The sequence below is a fragment of the Hypanus sabinus genome, chromosome 23 (assembly GCF_030144855.1).
Source record: "Hypanus sabinus isolate sHypSab1 chromosome 23, sHypSab1.hap1, whole genome shotgun sequence".
Classification (NCBI taxonomy): domain Eukaryota; kingdom Metazoa; phylum Chordata; class Chondrichthyes; order Myliobatiformes; family Dasyatidae; genus Hypanus; species Hypanus sabinus.
In genome coordinates this window covers 50,550,137-50,571,074 of record NC_082728.1, presented here as the reverse complement: position 1 = coordinate 50,571,074, position 20,938 = coordinate 50,550,137, and the positions used below count along the sequence as shown (strand labels likewise).

General features: G+C 39.6%; 1 protein-coding gene across 2 annotated transcripts in view; it reads left to right on the top strand.

Moving 5' to 3' along the window:
* The window catches only part of LOC132380187 (voltage-dependent T-type calcium channel subunit alpha-1G-like), a 319,151-nt gene that overhangs the window by 240,249 nt on the left and 57,964 nt on the right, over positions 1–20,938 (top strand). Inside the window, exons 24-29 of one of the 2 annotated variants that reach the window (XM_059948872.1) lie at positions 784–935; positions 4,881–4,990; positions 6,043–6,176; positions 7,713–7,783; positions 15,128–15,206; positions 18,039–18,160. In XM_059948872.1, the coding sequence (XP_059804855.1) occupies positions 784–935; positions 4,881–4,990; positions 6,043–6,176; positions 7,713–7,783; positions 15,128–15,206; positions 18,039–18,160 (668 nt within the window). The remainder of the gene's footprint in view (positions 1–783; positions 936–4,880; positions 4,991–6,042; positions 6,177–7,712; positions 7,784–15,127; positions 15,207–18,038; positions 18,161–20,938) is intronic. The other variant, XM_059948871.1, reaches the window with a different exon arrangement.

The following is a 20,938-nucleotide window of genomic DNA, read 5'->3' as shown; positions in this document are numbered from 1 at the left end:
AGTTGGGTCTCTTTGGAGACTAATTTTATCTGCATGTTACTCATGATTGTTACTTAAGACATTCAGTGTCAAAAGAACAATCCTACCAACCTTAATACTTCAGTCAGCGTGGGAATGGAGCTAATTAATTAAAGTGTGTAGAAAGTTGACAAGAAGCTTTATTTGTTAAAATGTGTATTTTGTACCAGAAAAAGAAAAATATCAAAGCAAAGCTTCCAGCCCAATATTAATAATGCTGGATTCACTAACATAATGTTCTTTACTCTGTTTCAAGCTTTGGTCACACCAGAATTTGTCACTGGCATCATTCTCTAATGAATGTAATTTAAAAAGAATGCACAGAATATTCAAGTGACGTGAGTGTTGATAGTATGACCTAGAAGTTCCTGAGTAAGTCTGAGGAAGGCTGTGGGTTGGCTAAAAAACGGTTTGATATAATAGATCATAAATTTATGAATAGATCCTCGCCTTTGAAATGTAAAGTGGGGAAGCTAGGGAATTAGGCAAATTATAACAATTAACAACCACATGGTGCTAAGCTCCGTAGAACTCATCACATAATGATTAATAGGCATTAATGGATTTATGTAATGCCAAGCTAGTGTTCTACAGATCTGAATTTCCAATAAACAGGTGCTATTTCTGATTTTGCAGGTTGCTTTTGACACTGAATAACCAATTCTCTGGCATTATGTTAACTCAATTATGCATGGCAAAATAACAGCATAAGAAAATGTCACTTTGACCTAAATATATTTTCTTTAATATCTTGCCTCCGTTTAGAAGCACAGTGTAAACCTTATTACTCTGACTATTCTCCTGCTCGTCTTTTCATCCACAAAATGTGCACAAGTCATTACTTGGATTTGTTCATCACTGTTGTGATTGGGCTGAATGTTATCACCATGGCAATGGAACATTATCAGCAACCAAAGGTAAGAGCTGATTTATTTATCAAATCAGAAATATATCACAGTTCTGAAGCTGATCACATCCAACCACTTAACACCAACTTCTTCCAAAGTAGGAATTGGCAGCAGAGTGAAGTGTCTGAAGACTCATGGATGGTTACATGTTTAAAGACATCTGTGATGATCCATCCAAATCTGCCAAATAGGTTTATGGAATGCAACAATACAATAGAATAGGACTGTGCCAGCGCTAAGATAACTTGTAGCAAGCTGACCACTGACATAATGGCAGCATGCTAGCACTGTAGTTAACATAGCCCTATTACCACACCAGCAACAAGGGTTCAATTCCACCACTGCCTTTAAGGAGTTTGTACATTCATCCCATGAATGTGTGGGTTCCCTCTGGTGCTCCAGTTTCCTCCCACATCTCAAAGGTATATGGGTTAGAAAATGAACTAGTCACATGGATGTAATTGGACAGTACAAACTCATAGGTCCAGAAGAGCCTGTTACCATGCTGTATGTCTGAATAAAATAAAATAGCTAAGTATATTAGTATGTATAGCCAATATGAGACTTTAACATCCACAGAAACATGATGAAAAGTTGAAAGCTCATTAATAGAGAGCCAAAGAAGAGGAGTGCTGTTTTTTTTGTTTTTGTTGGAACATCTACACTGGCATCTATCTTGTTAACTGGTTAATATAAATACAGTTCCTAGCCATTGACATGGGAATCTACATACTTTCTATATAAATATTCTTTAGTAATCTCCTGAAGAAGTAAGACTATGAAGGAGTACCACCTAACAGAAAGAGCACTATGAAAACACCATGAGTCTTGAAGAAGAGTCTCAGTCTGAAATGCTGATTTCCTATTCCTCTCCTTAGATGCTGCATGACCTGCTGAGTTACTCCAGCATTTTGTGTGTGATGCTCTGGATTTTCAGCATCTGCACTTTCCTGTGTTAATGATTGGCTCTTTTTCCACTTCCCCAGCAACATGATATGGACTCCTTGAACACTAGCTCCTGTTTTCTGAATTAATGTTTTTCACCCAATGCAGTATTCCAGAGTGGAAGAGAATTCCCCTGGTGATTGACAAAGTCAATTGCAATGTCTTGTAACATCTCATTTGTTGTAACTCCAGCATTCCTCCATGTTATTTACAAGATGGTGAAAGAAAGGTTATAGAAGGGGAAGCAAAATGGATGAAAATATATTTATAGTTGAAGAGTTGTCACCACTGGACACAATAACAAAATAAAAAATCTCTCTCCACATTGGAAAACAAGGGGTTTATTCATGGTATTAGTGTATGGATGGATGCTGAACCAGTTCCTAAAGCATTCCTCACTAGATGTTTTAGTGGAGATGTCAACCTACATGTTTTACCCTACTGGAGAAGACAGAGAAATATGTTAACTCTTTGTCCACTAATCCCAAGGCTCAGACATGTGGATTGTGCTTATTTGTATTCAGGTGAATCTTATTTGCTGTGATATGACTCATGATGTTGCATTGCAATTAAAGCAATGGAGATCCATCAAAAAGACTATCTGGAAAAAAGAGTGAGAGGTGAACTCAGTAAGAGGTACACAATTCTGAATGTGCTACGAAGATCTCCCCTGCAAAGAGAGTCAAGACCAGCAGACATATTCTCAGGATAAAGGATGAGCCACTTCAGAGAAAGTTCTGAACTCCGAACTCCGAAGCTTGCAAGTCTTTGCATTTGCTACACCATAGGGTATTGGATGCTGAGTCACTGGATATGTTAAATGATGAGGTAGATTTTTTGTGCAATGGGGAATAAAGAGCTCTAGAGGTTAAGCTGAAAAGGGAACAGAGCAGAATTATATAGAATGGGTAGCATTCTTGGGAGTCACATGACTCACTCCTACTCCTGTTTATTTTACTTATTTATTTATTTATTTATTGAGCTACTGTGAGAAATAGGCCCTTTGAGCTGCACCACCAGCAAACCCCTGATTTTAATCCTAGCCTAATCACATGACAATTTACAATGATCAATTACCCCACCAACCGTTAAGTCTTTGGACTGTGGGAGAGAACTGCAGCACCCAGAAGAAACACACACAGACACGGGGAGAACGTAAAGTCCTTACAAACGGCGGTGGGAATTGAACCCAGATCACCCATACTGTAAAGTTTTGTGCTAACCACTATGCTACCGTGAATATTTAATAGTCTGATGCACCATCAATAACTCACACTGAGACGTAAGGCGAGATATCGGCTTTTATTGACTGGAAGAAGGAACCAGGAGTGAGTGTCCATCATACTATGTCCTGGAGACTGAGGCCGAGCGTCAGGCCTCAGATCGCCTTTATACAGGGGCCTGTGGGAGGAGCCACAGGAGCAGTCAGCAGGGGGCGTGTCCAGACAGGCACATAGTTCACCACATAGTCCCACATCATTTGAATCAATTCTGCCTTTCTTTTCTTACCACTGAAGTTGATTACCTCAAAATTCTGTCCACTATACTGCAGCTGCCATTTTCTTCCTCTCATTAAACCTGTTTCTATCCATTTGCAGACACTCTGTGCCCTCCTCACAACTTACCCACCTGTATCTTCACTAATGCTGATATATTATACTCAGTCCTTTTGTCTAAGTCATTGATGTTAGCTGTTAACAGCTAAGATCACTGTAGAGATCCCCAGTGCAACCCACTAGTTGCTGTTTACTGATCTGAAAATAACCCATTTATTCCCGCCATTGTCTTCCCAGTTAACAAATTCTCTACCTAGGGTATGTTAATATATCACCTTCAGATATGCAAACAATGATTTCTTGTGGGGTAACAACATCTTGTTAGCAGTCTTCAGGAAATCCAAATACGATATATTCATTGCTTACTTTCTATTCACCCAGCTAGTTACAATCTTATAAAATAATTAATATATTTGTCAAATACAATTGCCCTTTCATAAAATCTCATTGCCCCTGCTTAATCTTGTCATGATTTTCTAAGTGTCTTTAATTGTTCTTAACATTTTCTTGATGTTAAACTAATTGCTCTTTCTCGCCTTCTTTCTCAAATTGCAATCTAGATTTAGGGTTTTCCAATCTGCTGGGGCCTTTCCAAGATTTAACATATTTTGGATGTCTACAACTAATTTATCCACGTCCCTGTAGCCTTTGTTTTACTAAGACTCAGGATAACAAGTCCAGGTGATTTGCCCGGCTTTAGTCCATTCAGTTTAACATGTAGCTCTATGGAACATCGTGATTATTAATGTATATCTCATTAATGAGTATAATATATTGATTACATCACTTAATTTGTGCATTCCTGAACGGGAAATTCAAGGATGAAACAAATTTATTACAAAAAAAACAAATTTCGTAAGGAAATGCAAGTACTCCCCAGGTTATAGCAGAGTTCTGTTCCTAAGAACAGTCACAACCCAAACAGTTCAGAAGGCAGAAATGGCTGTGAACCAATTTTCCACATGACAGAAAATGTCTGTAATTCCACAGGAGCCGCAAATCCATTCCACTGGTTTCCCAAATGCTCGTTCGTTGGGTACTTGTAAATTGGGGAAGAGCAATGACTAAGAGCAAGGAATCCCCAAGTTATCCATAATTTTGGAGCTGGAGGAGGAAATAGGTCCATAACCAGAATCCATGAATTTAAAGTGTTTGAAAACAAGCTAAAGCCATCTAGAGGAATTTATTTTTTGGTCAGAGTGAGTTGTTAGAAAAGGATGTTGGAAACAGATTCAATAATAATTTTCAGAAGAGAAAAAGATAAATATCTTCCCTTCAAATATTTACTATGAGCAGGGATCTCTCTCAAAGAGTCAGAGGCACAAGTCAAATGATTGTTTTTGTACTATATGATTCTATAATTTTGTATCATATATATATATATTCCCAAGGACAAATCTGTAATAATTCTGATATAATATCTTTCTTTTAATCTTTGTTTGCAATTTCTTAGATCCTTGACGAGGCGCTTAAGATCTGTAACTACATTTTCACGATTATCTTTGTCCTGGAATCCGTATTCAAACTAGTGGCCTTTGGTTTCCGCCGTTTCTTCAAGGATAGGTAAACATTGCAATACTGCGTAATGATACTGTAGCCATGATTTTGTTTGGCTTTATTAGCATGGAGAAGACGCAAGTTCAACTGGTAGTCCTTCTTATCTTTAACCCTCCTTGTTTAAGGTCAAAAATTAACGTCAAATTCAAGTTTATTCTCATAAACACAAGTGCACAATTGCATGGGTGCAATGAGAAACTATTTTGCAGTTACATCACAAGTATAGAGCATCATATAAGCAGCATTCACAAGAAAAAAATGGAGTTTCTAGCGAAAACAAATTTTCATATTTGGCAAACAGGGTACTTTAATCCTATGAGGAGTAATTTCTGCTTTAATATACTGTGACTAGATACAGCACATGATGCAGAAAGATTTAAAGCACTGACTAAGACTAGAATCTAATGGAAAGGTATTGGTTTTAGCTATCTTTAGTGTAAATTTTACTTACTTTATTCTCCTTAATTCAGCTTCTTTCCCTCATTAATTATTGTTTGTGTTTATTTAGTCCCAGTTGTTATTCAGCACCTTGAAAAATTAGAATCATGAAAGGCAGACAAAACATATGGAATAGCAAATTTCACAATGTAATATACACATTGAAGCAAATACTCTGTACCAGTGTACAAGAAAATGTAAAGAATGTTGTATGGTTAATAATCTATGCATCTGTTGTTAAATGAGGTTAATATGGGTAAGTATCTTGATATTTGCCATAAACATTGAAGGGTAAAGTGCTTGCTTCTGTGCCCTATAAATCTATAATTCCTTGACTCTTACTTGCAAAAAATACTGGCTTTGCCAGTGACATCTGCATCCTGTAAAAAAAAAGATTTTTTAAAATCACTAGGCATACAAAACCATAATGCATCAGCAAACTCAGAAATAAAAGCAAAGAGCTGTAACATATGGACTTACTGATTTAAAAGGTTGAATGAAGGCAGTATGTCAACATGATCATTTATTTAACTGTATTTCTCTGCATTTAGAGCATACAATATGTAACTTTGACTCTGATGTGTTTTGCATTTAATTCCCCTTTTGTGATTTAACTCCAGATGGAATCAGCTGGACTTAGCTATTGTATTGTTATCTATTATGGGAATCACACTCGAAGAGATTGAGGTGAATGCCTCCTTGCCAATAAATCCCACTATTATTCGAATCATGAGAGTCCTTCGGATTGCTAGAGGTCAGTAAAACATTATTCATTGAGGTGTTTTTAAAATTCCTGTTGAAGAGTGGATTCATGTACCTTTGTTGAGTTACTCGCAAGTAACTCCTTAAAATTAAGTATGTGTTTTAAGTATTGGGTGAGATGAGCACCAGAGTGGGAAATGGGGTAAGTTTTTCTTAACAGTGAGTTGCAATCAGGAATGTTTGATTGAATTAGATTCAGTAATATCTTCTGTAAGAGAATTAGATTTTTTTTAAATGAAAAGGATGGCACGATAGTGTAGTGGTTAACACAACGCTTTACTGTACCATGACCCAAGTTCAATTCTCGCTGTTTGTATATTTTCCCTGTGACTGCGTGAATTTCCTTCAGGCACTCTGGTTTCTTCCCACAGTCCAAAGGATATACCAGTTGATAGAGCAAACACGAGGAAATCTGCAGATGCTGGAAATTCAAACAACAACACAGACAAAATGCTGGTGGAACACAGCAGGCCAGGCACCATCTATAACTGTCAACATTTCAGGCTGAGATCCTTCGTCAGGTCTCCTTATAGATGCTGCCTGGCCTGCTGTGTTCTACAGCATTTTGTGTGTGTTGTTGACCAGTTGATAGGTTAATTGGGCATTGTAAATTGTTCTGTGATTACTGGGTAGCAGAAGTGCCCATTCTGTGCTCTATCTCAATAAATCAATAAATTTAGTGGAACAACATAGAAAAGAGCAAGGAGAACCTCAAAGAGGCAAGCCAGACACAGTGGCCAATTGTTACCTTTGTAGTACTTAATTCCAGGGTTTGAATTTCCTGGTGACAGCAAAAGGAATGGAAACTTGCCAGATCATTTGGTCCAAATCAAAACTTCTCCTTTCTCCTCTCATGCCTCAGCCCCATCTCTCGCCAATCACCTACGCTGATTTTTGAGACTTTGTCTAGAATTTGAGCTTTCTCCCCTAAAGAATAAATTAATCTTGGCAGGTGAGTGGATGAAGAGTAAATTCAGCAGCATGTCTTTGCCTCTGTGGTACTAGAAGTCTGGAATTCTTTCCCAAAGGCCACAGATAGATAGAAATTAAAGGAGATTTTAAGACTAAAATGGACTATTTTTTGCTGAGTAGTGTTGCTAAGGATTTGTGTAAATAAAATTAAGTTAAAGATCATCTTAGATCTAATTAATTAGCAGATTAGTCCCAAAATGCCAAATGGTATTTTGTTCAAATGGCATATAATCTCAATGGCTGTTCTAAAGTGCAGCTATAGGCTTAACACGCCTGTTTATAATTCTGAGCTGCATGAACACTCAAAGATCAGATGATGTTTTGATCTCTTTATAAGGCCAACTTCCAGTGAGACTGAATAGCAACTATTTAGTCTTGAAGTACCAAAAGGTAGAACAATGTCATTAACCTTAAAAAGTGAAATTGACACTTTCAAACAAAACTTATTAATCAACTTATTAAAACAGAACATTCTTAGACTTTCAAGTGGTCAGAAAACATCTGAAATGTTTTGGCTTTACTGGCATTTACAATCTTTGCTTATGTCCTCAAAAAGTCCTCAAGCTCCTGAAGATGGCAGTGGGAATGCGAGCCTTGCTAAACACAGTAATCCAGGCTCTACCACAGGTGAGCACCTTTGCTGAAATTTTACACAAATAGCAGGGAACTTCTTAGGGAATCTTACATGCTAAGTTGGAACTATTTATAGTCTTGAAATCTAGTGTGTTTACAACAGGGGATACTGTCCTGTTTTGTGGTCTTTTTCCCACAAGAAAATGACAGTTCCACAGTGGTTTACAATGTTATCTAACATCCCTGTCTACTCCATCATTACACTTGGCTGCACCAGATTGATCTGTATGAAATGTATGTAAGACAAGCTTTTCATTGCACCTCAGCACATGTGACAATAATAAATCCATTCCAATTCCAATTCCATCCCTCCCTGTCATCACACTGCAATCTGGAACATGCTGAAGTCAATCCTTTAGATGAATACTTCCAAAGTGTTTCAGTGTCAGTAGAAATAATCTAAAAGATCTTAAGTAATGTTTTGCCTGTTATGATAAGTCAGTTGGACCACAAACAAGGACAAAAAAATCTCACTTCAGCTCTATGGTCATCAACATTGAACGTCAACTTGGAAAGTTAAAGTGGGGCATGAGAGCTGTCATTGCAGGAGATTTCAACCAAGCCACCTTGAAGAAATCTCTGAACAACTACCACCAACATATCAGCTGTGGAACCAGAGGACCCAATACACTTGACAACAGTTATACCACCATCAACAACACTTACCATGTTATCCTACGACCACACTTTGGAAAGTCTAATCACCTGGCTGTACTTCTACTTGCAGCTTATAGGCAGAGATTTAAAGACCGCAGCACCATTGGTGAGGACCAAGAAGGTATGGTCAAGGGAGGTAGAGGAACACTTACAGGACTGCTGAGTTGGTGGACTAGAGAACATTCAGGGATTCATCTTCAAGTCTGAATGAATATGGCACATTTATCACTGACTTTATCAAGAACTGTGTGGAGGAGTGTATGCCTTCATGAATGTAACAGACATACTCAAACCAAAAGCCATTGATGAATCAGGAGATTCATAGTCTGCCAAAGGTTAGAACTGTGGCATTAAAGAGCTGTGATCCAAAAACATTCAAGAAATCCAGGTACAACCTACTGAAGGCTACTTTAAGTGTGAAAAAATCTATTCCGTTTGAAGTTAGAGATGGAATAGGATGCAGGCTATTACCTCCTACAAAGTGAAAGTATTACTTCCTACACACCATGAATGGTGGTATTGTTTCACTCCCAGATGAGCATCATCATCTTATATGCACACTTAGAAAAGAAGAATAAAAGTATAGCTGTGTGAATCCCTGCATTGTCCGTCAATGCTGTGATCTGTCTTGAAGCCCAACCTGAGATTGACTTTCATGAGGGTGAACCCTTACAGGCATCAGGCTCCGTTGGTGTGTGTGGTAGAGCTCTGAAAACCCATGTCAGCTGATTGGCAGGAGTATTCAAGGACATCTTAAATCTTAAATCTCTCTCTGCTCCAGTTGGAGGTTCCTACCTGCTTCAAAAGGGCAACAGTATTGCTAGTGCCCAAGAAGAGCAGGGTGAGCTTCCTCAATGACTATTGCCCAGTGGCAGTAAGATGTACTGTGATGAAGTGCTTTGAGAGGGTGGTCATGGCCAGAATCAACTCCTGCTTAAGTAAGGGCCTGGATCACTGCAGTCATAGGAAGTCATTCCTGCCTGTGACCATCAAACTTTCCAACTCCTCCCTCAGAGTATCACACACCCTGAGCCAATAGGCGGGTCCTGGACTTATTTCCACTTGGAATAATTTGCTTATTATTATTTAATTATTTATTGCTATATTTCTACACTATTCTTGGTTGGTGCGACTGTAACAAAACCCAGTTTCCCTCGGGATCAGTAAAGTATGTCTGTCTGTCTGAATATCACCACATTGGGTCTCCAGTATACGCAATCTCACTGGCTCTCCACTTGGCCTTAGCAACCTTAACCTGGACAATAGTAATACCTATGTCAGGTTGCTGTTTATTGATTAAAGCTCAACGTTCAACACAATTACACCCTCAGTTCTAATTAAGAAACTCCAAAACTAGGGCCTCTGTACCTCCCTCTGCAGCTAATCTGTGATGTCCTCACCAACAGATCAGTCTGTGCAGATTAGAGATAACATCTCCTCCTCACTGACAATCAACACTGGCACACCTCAAGGATGTATGGTTAGCCCACTGATGTATTCTCTCTGCACACACGGTTGTGTGGGTAGGCACAGCTCAAACAGCATCTGTAAGTTTGCCAATGACACAACTATTATTGGCAGTATTTCAGATAGTGATGAGGAGGTTTACTGGAGTGAGATGGATCAGCTGGTTGAGTGGTGTTGCAACAACAACCTTGTACTCTATGTCAGTAAGACCAGGGAATTGATTGTGGACTTCAGGAAGGGGAAGGCGAGGAAGCACACACCAATCCTCATTGAGGGATCAACAGTGAGAGCAGTTTCAAGTTCCTGGGTATCAACATCTCTGAGGATATACAGTATCCTGGGCCCAACATATTGCTGCAATTACAAAGAAGACGCAATACTGTTTATATTTCATTGTGAGTTTGAGGAGACTTGGTATATCACCAAAGACACTCACAAATGGAAAGCATTCTAACTGGTTTCATCACCATTTGGTATGAATGGGCCAGTTTTAGATTAGAAAAAGATGCAGAAAGTTGTAAAAGTTGTTTCCAGGCATCCAGGACACCTTCAAAAGGCAAGATCTCAAAAAGGTAGCGTCCATCATTAAGGACCCCTATCGCCAGGACATGCCCTCTTCTCATTGCTACTGTCAAGCAGGAAGTACAGGAATCTGAAGACACACACTCAACATTTCAGGGGCAGATTCTTCCCCTCTGCCATCAGATTTCCAAATGGATGATGAACCCAAGAACTCGGTATTTTTTCATCTCTTTTTTTGCACTACTTACTTAGTTTAATTTAATATATATAATTCTTATTGTAATTTAGTTCTTATTACATATTGCAATATACAGTTGCTGCACAGCAAACTTCATGATGTATGCCAGTGATATTAAACCTGTTTCTGTTTCTGAAGTGATTTTTTTTCAGTGCAAACATCTCATGCAAGTGTACATTTTAGATGCTCTAGGCTAATACATCACCTCGGCACTCTGGGCCACCATTAATGTTTAACACCAAGCAAGTTAAAGCTGTAACCTTCAAAGTGGACACTCCAAAGTCACCACTAATGTTCACCAGATCAGAGACGGACATTGCCTCGATCCATGATTTGAGTTGTTTCAGTTGCAAAGGAAATGGAGAATAGAGAGCCTTCAATGGAAACGTGTTAACCTGCAGTGTTCTCAATCTGCAAAATGCTGAGCAGAGACTGAACCCACCTCATCATCATCCTTTTGCAAATAAATTTGTCTTTTCAACTCCTATCACACATACTGTTATTTTCCAGAGCTACAACAGTGACTGCCTCCAATTCCACCTTAGCTTCTTAGATGATAAATCTCATCGTCATTGTCACCTCCAGGCCCAGTGGACTGATATTTGCAATTATATAGGAGGTGTCCAGCAGAAAGGACCCTTATGTAGGAGAATGCTGACTGCATTTGAGGTTGAGTAGGAGACTACTGATGGATGGTGATCCTGGAAAATGCCAAGATCATGAAAATCCTGCTTATTTCTAGAATATATTGGTTGACCAGCCATTCTTGGTGAGAAAACCAGCCATAGAGTAGTCCCATCAACAGAAGATCAAGGCACGGTGAGCCTTTAGCACATCAACGAGGAGTAGGGTTAGGAATTCATCATGCAGGGTTTAAGTGTCCTCAGGATATGGTGCAACTGTGAGTATATAAAGGTGAAAAATATAATATTAAAAATTGGAAACTAGTTGCTGAGCAGCAAATCAATCAAATCAGAACTTGTGTCAGAGTGCAGGGTGCCATTAATCGGGTACTTTACACTCTTTACAGTGCATTTCTATTCACAAACTGATGTCCAATGCAAGCTAAAGGATCTCGTCTCTAGTAGTATGTGAAGTACTGAGCTGGGCAAACAAAATCCTTGCAACACCTAACCAGAACTTTTTCAATCATTTGTGATAGTTAATAAAAGATAGGTTTTTGCTTCCAATTACATGTTTCTTGTCCCCACGAGTATCTGCTCCTTTGCCACTGTACTAGAATGTGTGCTCCAGGTTCACATGAAAAATTCCATCTCTCTTCCATTCAAAGACAGAAACATTTGTAAACCATTCTCTGACGTATGCCAGTTACTCCTAGGAGACTTGTCATCGACTTGTTAAGACATTCTAAATCTGTCTGGATTGTTGTAACAGTGAATCTTAATCCTCTTGGCTCAGAAGAGAATTTTTATGGTGCCATTGCTCAACCAGCCATCTTAAGTGTTAGTGAGCATGAGATTGTTATATCCATACAGATGACAAGTACACTGAATGATAGCTTGAGACCTGACATGATTTTACTAAAAGCCTTTAAAAGTCAAAGGAACGATAAACCTTTAATTCAGTCTGACCTTGGGTCAAAGCTCATGCCCTGACAGTGAAACTTAGAACTTTTTAAAAGAAGTACTTTTTATTCTTTCCTGAATCTCATTGCCAGTATTGAATTGATAGCTGGAGAGAAATTCAGCCATACAGTGTTTATCGGATACTATGACTGAAAGTGGACATGGCCCACTCCCAAGAGACTTTACTATACATAAAATCTGACTTGTCAATTGCAATTGCAATCCTTTTTGCGTGGAGGGTGTATTTTCCACTAAACCCTAATGCTCACGATGCTGTTACTCCCTGTGCAATATTTCTTTAGAAATTATTCAGAGATTCTGAAACAACACTGTCACTCTAGCTCTAACCAAGTTTTAAAAGCTCTACTCTGAGTAGTAAGCCCTTGCCAAAAAAATGTGAAACCCTGTTGGGTAGGTTCATGGGATCTTCTTTATTTATCTCCTCACAACTGCCTCATGGATTACTGCCTAAATCAAACTCCTTCCTCAAAATCACCAATGTCCCCAACTCATAATCTCTTCCTCATTACTTGGTAGCAGGGTAACTCATCATTGCCCCTGACTTACTGATAATGGAGCCAGACTTTATCCTTCAATTAGTGATTGCAGCCACCTGCTCCTTTGCCCCAGCCTTTCTTCCAATCGCTAGTCCTACCAGTCATCCCTGCCCTCAGCCTCAAAACTGCTTGTAGTGTTCATATACCATTCAGAAACACTACCTCATGATTCTTAAAGACTGCAATGTATAAGCCTATGAATTCTGGGATCTAAGCGAGGTGCCCACCATGGTTTTAGTCATTGGCGTTCTGCTCTAGATGTGCAACAGTCAAAACTCTGCTTTTAGTTTATACTTATGACTGTTCAGCTCTAATGCCATATTCATGTTTGCTGATAACACCACTGTCATAGGTTGAATTGTAAGTGGTGATGAATCGGCTTATAGGAGGGAGATTGAAAATCTGGCTGAGTGGCGCCATAACAACAACCTCTTACTCAGTGTCAGCAAGACCAAGGAGTTGAATATAGACTTCAGGAGAAGGAAACTAGAGGTCCATGAGCCAGTCTCATCAGAGGATCAGAAGTGGAGAGCGTCAGCAACTTTAAATTCCTCAGTGTTATTATTTTGGAAGACCTATCTGGGGCTCAGCAATTAAGTGCAATTATAAAGAAAGCATAGCAGCACTATTACTTCCTTAGGAGTTTGCAGAGATTCAGCATGACATCTAAAACTTCATCAAACTTCTATAGATGTGTAGTGGAGAGTACATCGACTGGTTGCATCATGGCCTGATATGTAAACACCAATGTAGTTGAACAGAAAATCCTACAAAAGTAATGGATACAGCCCAGTCTGCCGTGAGTAAAGCCTCCCCAACTATTGAGCAGATATACATGAAATGCCGTCGCAGGAAAGCAGCATCCATCATTAGGGACCCCCACCACCCAAGACCTCTCACTGCTGCCTTCAGGAAGAAGGTACAGGAACCGCAGGACTCGCACCACCAGGTACAAGAACAGTTACTACCCCTCAATCAAAGGGTATAACTTCACTCAACTTCACTTGCTCCTACTCTTGAGTATGCCCACAAGAAAATGAATCTCAGGGCTGTTTATGGTGACATATATATACTTTGAACTTTTTCTGAGGCTGAATGTAAGAGGTTGGTGACCACTGACTGTCTCAGCTGAATTTGTGCTGTGTCCTAGGATGGGATCAGGCGGAGAGTGGCACTGGTAGGAACTGTATTTAGGATTCAAACCAGCAGCATATCTTGAATGTGAGATGTCTTTTCCCTGTGATCTCCTGGCATGGAAACTTCCTTAAGATTACAAGGTGGATCATGCTCAAATTTCCACAGTGACACAACATAACCCAGAAATGGCCATGATTTCCTTCCAGTCTGAAAATTTGGAGAAGTCTACAATGTTTAATTGAATTTCTAGGATTAGACTTTTGAAATATAAGTAATAATTTTTTATTTTTAACAACTTCTTCATTTCTTTTCATCTGCAATGTTCTGATTCTCTGTATTGTGTTTAAGAAAGAATGGAAAAAAATCATGTATTGATATAATATCTCACATCACTAGGACTTTCCAAGGTACTTTACAGTCCTTGTAGTACATTGGTATTATAAACATTCCTATAATGAAGGGAACAGAGCACAGCAAGCTTCCAGAATGACAATAGATGGTGACCAAGTAATCTATTTGTTTGATAATGATAAATGGATGATTATTGACCAGATCAACAGGGGAAAACTTCCTTGCTCTTCTTTCAATAGTGCTTTGTGATCTTTTAAATCCACCAGAAAGTAGAGATAGGAATCTCAAAACTTTGATCATCTTTCTGTCTCTGATCCAAGTGATTTCTATTTCTGTGATGTTCCAATATTTGCTATCTGCTTTTTAACACTTTCATTTATTTGACACTTACTTAAAAACATTTCCTCCTGTAATGAGTATCAGCCAAGAAGTTACCATTTGGGATATTAGCCTATGAATAATTAACTATTAATATTTAACCTTAGTTTTTTAAAGTCTCCTTTAAAAGTAAAGTGCATGTGAAATTAACATCTTAAACATTTGTATGTTGAAATTCCAATCAATAATTTCTATTCCACTATCCCACCTTGAATCCACCATATTCAGCATGTATCCCCATTACAATTAATTAATTTTGGATGGTAATGGGTTAGAAATTTCCAGAAAATATTCCAATATCATTTTATCAAAAAAAGTTTTAGAATGGTTCAAGATTAGTATTCATTAGACAAAAGACGTTAAATTATTTAAATCATCTTTTGTGCAAGTCTTAAACATTCAGCCATGGAGAAATACTTCATGATCTTTCTCTTTTCTTATACAGGTTGGAAATCTTGGTCTCTTGTTCATGCTGCTGTTTTTCATATTTGCAGCTCTTGGAGTTGAACTTTTTGGGGACCTAGGTGAGATAATGCATACTGAAGTATATTTATTTTGAGCAAATATTACATTGTTTGATAGCCATCCCTAGTTCCTACAATTGTTTTCATTTTAGTTGCCCTTTGACATCATAAGAATGGATAGTTGCCCAAATATGACAATTCATTTTTATCAGTTAGCCAACAACAGATAACACAGCAATTCCCCAGTGGTGGTGATGTTTGGAATGTTCCTCCCTGCATGTTACCATTCCTCATAAAAAGCTGCAAATTAGTCACACTCTGTATCTCGATCTGTTATTTTTCTAATGCATAACATGGACAGAGATTATAGACAATAGACTAGATGCAGAAGTAGACCATTCGGCCCCTCGAGTCTGCACCACCATTCTGAGATCATGGCTGATCATTCACCATCAATACCCAGTCCCTGCCTTGTTCCCATATCCCTTGATTCCCCTATCCATCAGATATCTATCTAGCTCCTTCTTGAAAGCATCCAGAGAATTGGCCTCCACCGTCTTCCGAGGCAGTGCATTCCACACCTCCACAACTCTCTGGGAGAAGAAGCTCTTCCTCCACTCTGTTTTAAATAACTGACCTCTTATTCTCAATCCATGCCCTCTGGTACTGGACTCTCCCAACATCTGGAACATATTTCCTGCCTCAATCCTATCAAATCCTTTAATTTTAAACGTTTCAATCAGATCCCCTCTCAATCTCCTCAATTCCAGCGTGTACAAGCCCAATCTCTCCAATCTCTCTGCGTAAGACAGCCCTGCCATCCCAGGAATCAACCTAGTGAATCTACGCTGCACTTCCTCAATTGCCAGAATGTCCTTCCTTAAACCTGGAGACCAAAACTGTACACAATATTCCAGGTGTGGTCTCACCAGGGCCCTGTACAAATGCAAAAGAACATCCTTGCTCTTGTATTCAATTCCCCTTGTAACAAAGGCCAACATTCCATTTGCCCTTTTCACTGCCTGTTGCACTTGCTCATTCACCTTCATTGACTGGTGAACTAGGACTCCTAGGTCTCTTTGATTAGTCATCACAAACTCTGCAGAATATTAATTTTTGTTCTTTGAACAGGTGAGATTTCCAATAGCTAACTCAACAGAAGACTCTAACACCCATTAGCCTTCTTGTGTAGCTAATTATATGTAGGCCCATATTGTAGTAGGTCTCCAATTAACAAATCTATAGCGATGAAACAAGATAAGCCATTTCTTAGACATCTATTAATTTTACACTTACTCCAGTGCTTCATTGATCATCTTTGCACCATCCACCACAAGCGGGACTTCCTGATGGCCAAACATTTTAATTCCCATTCCCATTCTGGTGTGTCACTCATAGCCTTCTCTTGTGCCAAGATGAAGCTTCCTTCAGGGCTGGAGGAGCAACATCTTATATTCCATTTGAATACCCTCCAACCTGCTGGCATGAAAATCGATTTCTTCTTCTGGTAAACAAATTTCACTCCATCCCACCCCTCCTTCCTTATTTCCCACTCTGACCTTTGGGTTCCCTTCTCTTTCGTTTTATCCTATGGTCTCCTCTCCTATCAGATTCCTTCTTCTCCAGCCCTTGACCTTTCCCACCCACCTATCACCTTCCAGCTATCCCCCTTCCCCTACTCCCACCTTTTATTCTGGCACCTTCCCCCTTCATTCTCAGTCCTGAGAAGGGTCTCAGCCCAAAACATTGACTGTTTATTCCATAGATGCTGCCAGACCTCCCAAGTTCCTCCAGCATTTTATGGGTGTGTTGTTAACTCCAGTGATCCTTCTCCCCTTAGTTACAATATGGATGCAATAACAGATAGCACTTGGATGAATTACTCATGAGGGTACATAGAAAGTTTGATGATAATAATATGTGACATAATTCATTCTTGAATAACATGGTAGTAAAAGCTTTCTTAACAAAGAATATTTGTTATCCACACTTTTAGACTTAATTATCTCAAGCATAGTTTAAGGGTTAACTAATTGAAGGCTGAAGATGATTGAAGGACGAGTGCCCTGGTAGAGCTGATGCCTTTGATCCTTGCTTTGGATGCTGTCTGTGTGGAATTCATCCGTTCGCCCTGCAACTGTGCAGATTTTCTCCAGATATTCTAGTTTGCTCCCACATCCCATTAATATCCAGGTTGAGGAGGGTTGATGGGAATGTGAGGGAGATAGAATGGGTTAAAGGAACTCAGCAGGCCAAGCAGCATCTACAGAAAAGAGTAAACAGTTGATGATTCAGGCCAAAACATTCAATCAGGTTTACTGTTGTCGATTGTCAACTGTTTTCTCTTTTCTTTAGATGCTGCCTGGCTTGCTGAGTCCCTCCAGCACTGTGTGTATTTTGCTTTGGATTTCCAGCATCTGTAGACTTTCTTATGTTTATAATGGGTTAGAGTAGGATTACTGTAAAAATGCATGTTTAGTGGTTGCTATGGTTTTGGTGGGCCAAAGGACCTGCTTTGGTGCTGCGGAAACACAGTGAAGGACGCTATTGCAGCTTGGGGCGTTGGGTACAGAGTTCAATTCCAGTGTTCTCTCAAAGAAAATTTTCACATTCTTCCCATGAGGGCATGGATTTTCTTTGGGTGCTCCGGTTTCCTCCCACAGTGCAAAGATTTACCAGTTAGTAGGTTCATTGGTCATTGTAAATTGTCCTGTTATTAAACAGAAGGGCCTGTTCTACACTGTATCTCTAAATAAATAAACAAAGAGGGAGTCCTGAACTTCTACACAGGACATATGTAAAAGCTCTATCCGAAAATCCAGAAATTCCCCTATTCTCTGAGAAACGTTTTTCATATAAATGTATTGATAATTATTGATGTCCTAATTTCAGAATGTGATGTCTATCATCCCTGTGAGGGCTTGGGACGACATGCCACTTTCAGAAACTTTGGGATGGCTTTCCTCACCTTGTTCCGTGTATCAACTGGAGACAACTGGAATGGAATAATGAAGGTAAGGTTTTTCCTCCTTTAGTAACATTCCTGTTGCCTTTGGAAATGGTCATCCCACATGTTACCAAACTAAACTTCAAGAGTCCAACTCAACTATCAAAGCTTCAAATAACCAGCTGATTTCTTATTTAGAAAATCTACCAAGAAAAGAAAAATAATAATGAACTGACACTTTCAAAGTCACCAGGATCTCAACTGCTACGGAAGAAATGTGGCAAATATTCAGGGGATATTTGTGTGGAGTTCTGTATAGGTATGTTCCAATGAGACAGGGAAGTTATGGTAGGGTACAGGAACCGTGGTGCACAAAGGCTGTAATAAATCTAGTCAAGAAGGAAAGAAAAGCTTACAAAAGGTTCAGAGGGCTAGGTAAAGTTAGAGATCCAGAAGATTATAAGGCTAATAGGAGGGAGCTTAAGAAGGAAATTAAGAGAGCCAGAAGGGGCCATGAGAAGCCTTGCAGGCAGGATTAAGGAAAACCCCAAGGCATTCTACAAGTATGTGAAGAGCAAGAGGATAACACATGAAAGAATAGGACCTATCAAATGTGACAGTGGGAATGTGTATATGGAACCAGAGGAAATAGCAGAGGTACTTAATGAATACTTTACTTCAGTATTCACCATAGAAAAGGATCTTGGTGATTGTAGCGATGACTTGCAGCAGACTGAAAAGATTGACCATGTAGATATTAAGAAAGAGGATGTGCTGGAGCTTTTCGAAAGCATCAAGTTGGATAAGTCACCGGGACTGAATGAAATGTACCCCAGGCTACTGTGGGAGGTGAGGGAGGAGATTGCTGAGCCTCTAGTGATGTTCTTTGCATCAGCAATGGGGACAGGAGAGGTTCCAGAGGATTGGAGGGTTGCAGATGTTGTTCCTTTATTCAAGAAAGGGAGTAGAGAAAGCCCAGGAAATTATAGACCTGTGAGTCTTACCTCAGTTGTTGGTAAGTTGATGGAGAAGATCCTGAGAGGCATTTGAACATTTGGAGACATATAACATGATTAGGAGTAGTCAGCATGGCTTTGTCAAGGGCAGGTTGTGCCTTATGAGCCTGATTGCATTTTTTGAGGATGTGACTAAACACATTGATGAAAGAAGAGCAGTAGATGTAGTGTATATGGATTTCAGCAAGGCATTTGATAAGGTACCCCATGCAAAGCTTATTGAGAAAGTAAGGAGGCATGGGATCCAAGGGGACATTGCTTTGTGGATCCAGAAGTGGCTTGCCCACAGAAGGCAAAGAGTGGTTGTAGACGGGTCATATTCTGTTTGGAGGTCGGTGACCAGTGGTGTGCCTCAGGGATCTGTTCTGGGACCCCTACTCTTTATGATTTTTTTATAAGTGACCTAAATGAGGAAGTGGAGGGTTGGGTTAGTAAATTTGCTGATGATACAAAGGTTGGGTGTGTTGTGGATAGTGTGGAGGGCTGTCAGAGATTACAGCGGGACATTGATAGGTTGTAAAAATGGGCTGAGAAGTGGCAGATGGAGTTCAACCCAGATAAGTGTGAAGTGGTTCATTTTGGTAGGTCAAATATGATGGCAGAATATAGTATTAATGGTAAGACTCTTGGCAGTGTGGAGGATCAGAGGGATCTTGGGGTCCGAGTCCACAGGACACTTAAAGCAGCTACGCAGTTTGACCCTTTGGTTAAGAAGGCATACGGTGTATTGGCCTTCATCAATCATGGAATTGAATTTAAGAGCCGAGAGTTAATGTTGCAGCTATATAGGACCCAGGTCAGACCCCACTTGGAGTACTGTGCTCAGTTCTGGTCGCCTCACCACAGGAAGGATCTGGAAGCCATAGAAAGGGTGCAGAGGAGATTTACAAGGATGTTCCCTGGATTGGGGAGCATGCCTTATGAGAATAGGTTGAGTGAATTCGGCCTTTTCTCCTTGGAGCGATGGAGGCTGAGAGGTGACCTGATAGAGGTGTATAAGATGATGAGAGGCATTGATCGTGTGGATAGTCAGAGGCTTGTTCCCAGGGCTGAAATGGTTGCCACAAGAGGACACAGGTTTAAGGTGCTGGGGAGTAGGTACAGAGGAGATGTCAGGGGTATGTTTTTTACTCAGAGAGCGGTGAGTGCATGGAATAGACTGCTGGCAACGGTGGTGGAGGCGGATATGAGAGGGTCTTTCAAGAGACTTTTAGATAGGTACATGGAGCTTAGTAAAATCGAGGGCTATGGGGAAGCCTAGTAATTTCTAAGGTAGGGACATGTTCAGTACAACTTTGTGGGCTGTATTGTGCTGTAGGTTTTCTATGTTTCTATGTTACTAGTACTGAACTGCTTCTCAAGTGAAGTCATGGTTATATTTCAAGCAAAGCTAGCAGATGATTTGTATATATCAAGGTCTCAAAAATGTTTGCTGGGGCAGACATCCACATCATCTATTTTGAATATATTGGGGTCACTCAGATGAGGCAGAATCTTCAAAGAAAAACGAAGTTAACATTTCATGTCATTGTCATTGTTTCAAAGAAGAATGGTTGTTAAGTCCCTGCCTTCAACTTCCTTCCCATCTACTTAATTGGTGTTTGTTTCTTAATTATTTAACAATTACTTGTCAAGCACCTGCCTTAACATTTGATAATATCTGATGGTTTCAATGCAGGGTACCGCAGCATACTTTCTATGGTCTATGTATCCTGTGCTCTCTTTCAAAAATTTAAAGTATTCGGTAATATTACCAACCAGTCTTCTCTCATTAAATTTGGAATGTGCATAAAACTATTAACAAAGGGAAGAAATTCATTTTACCATCA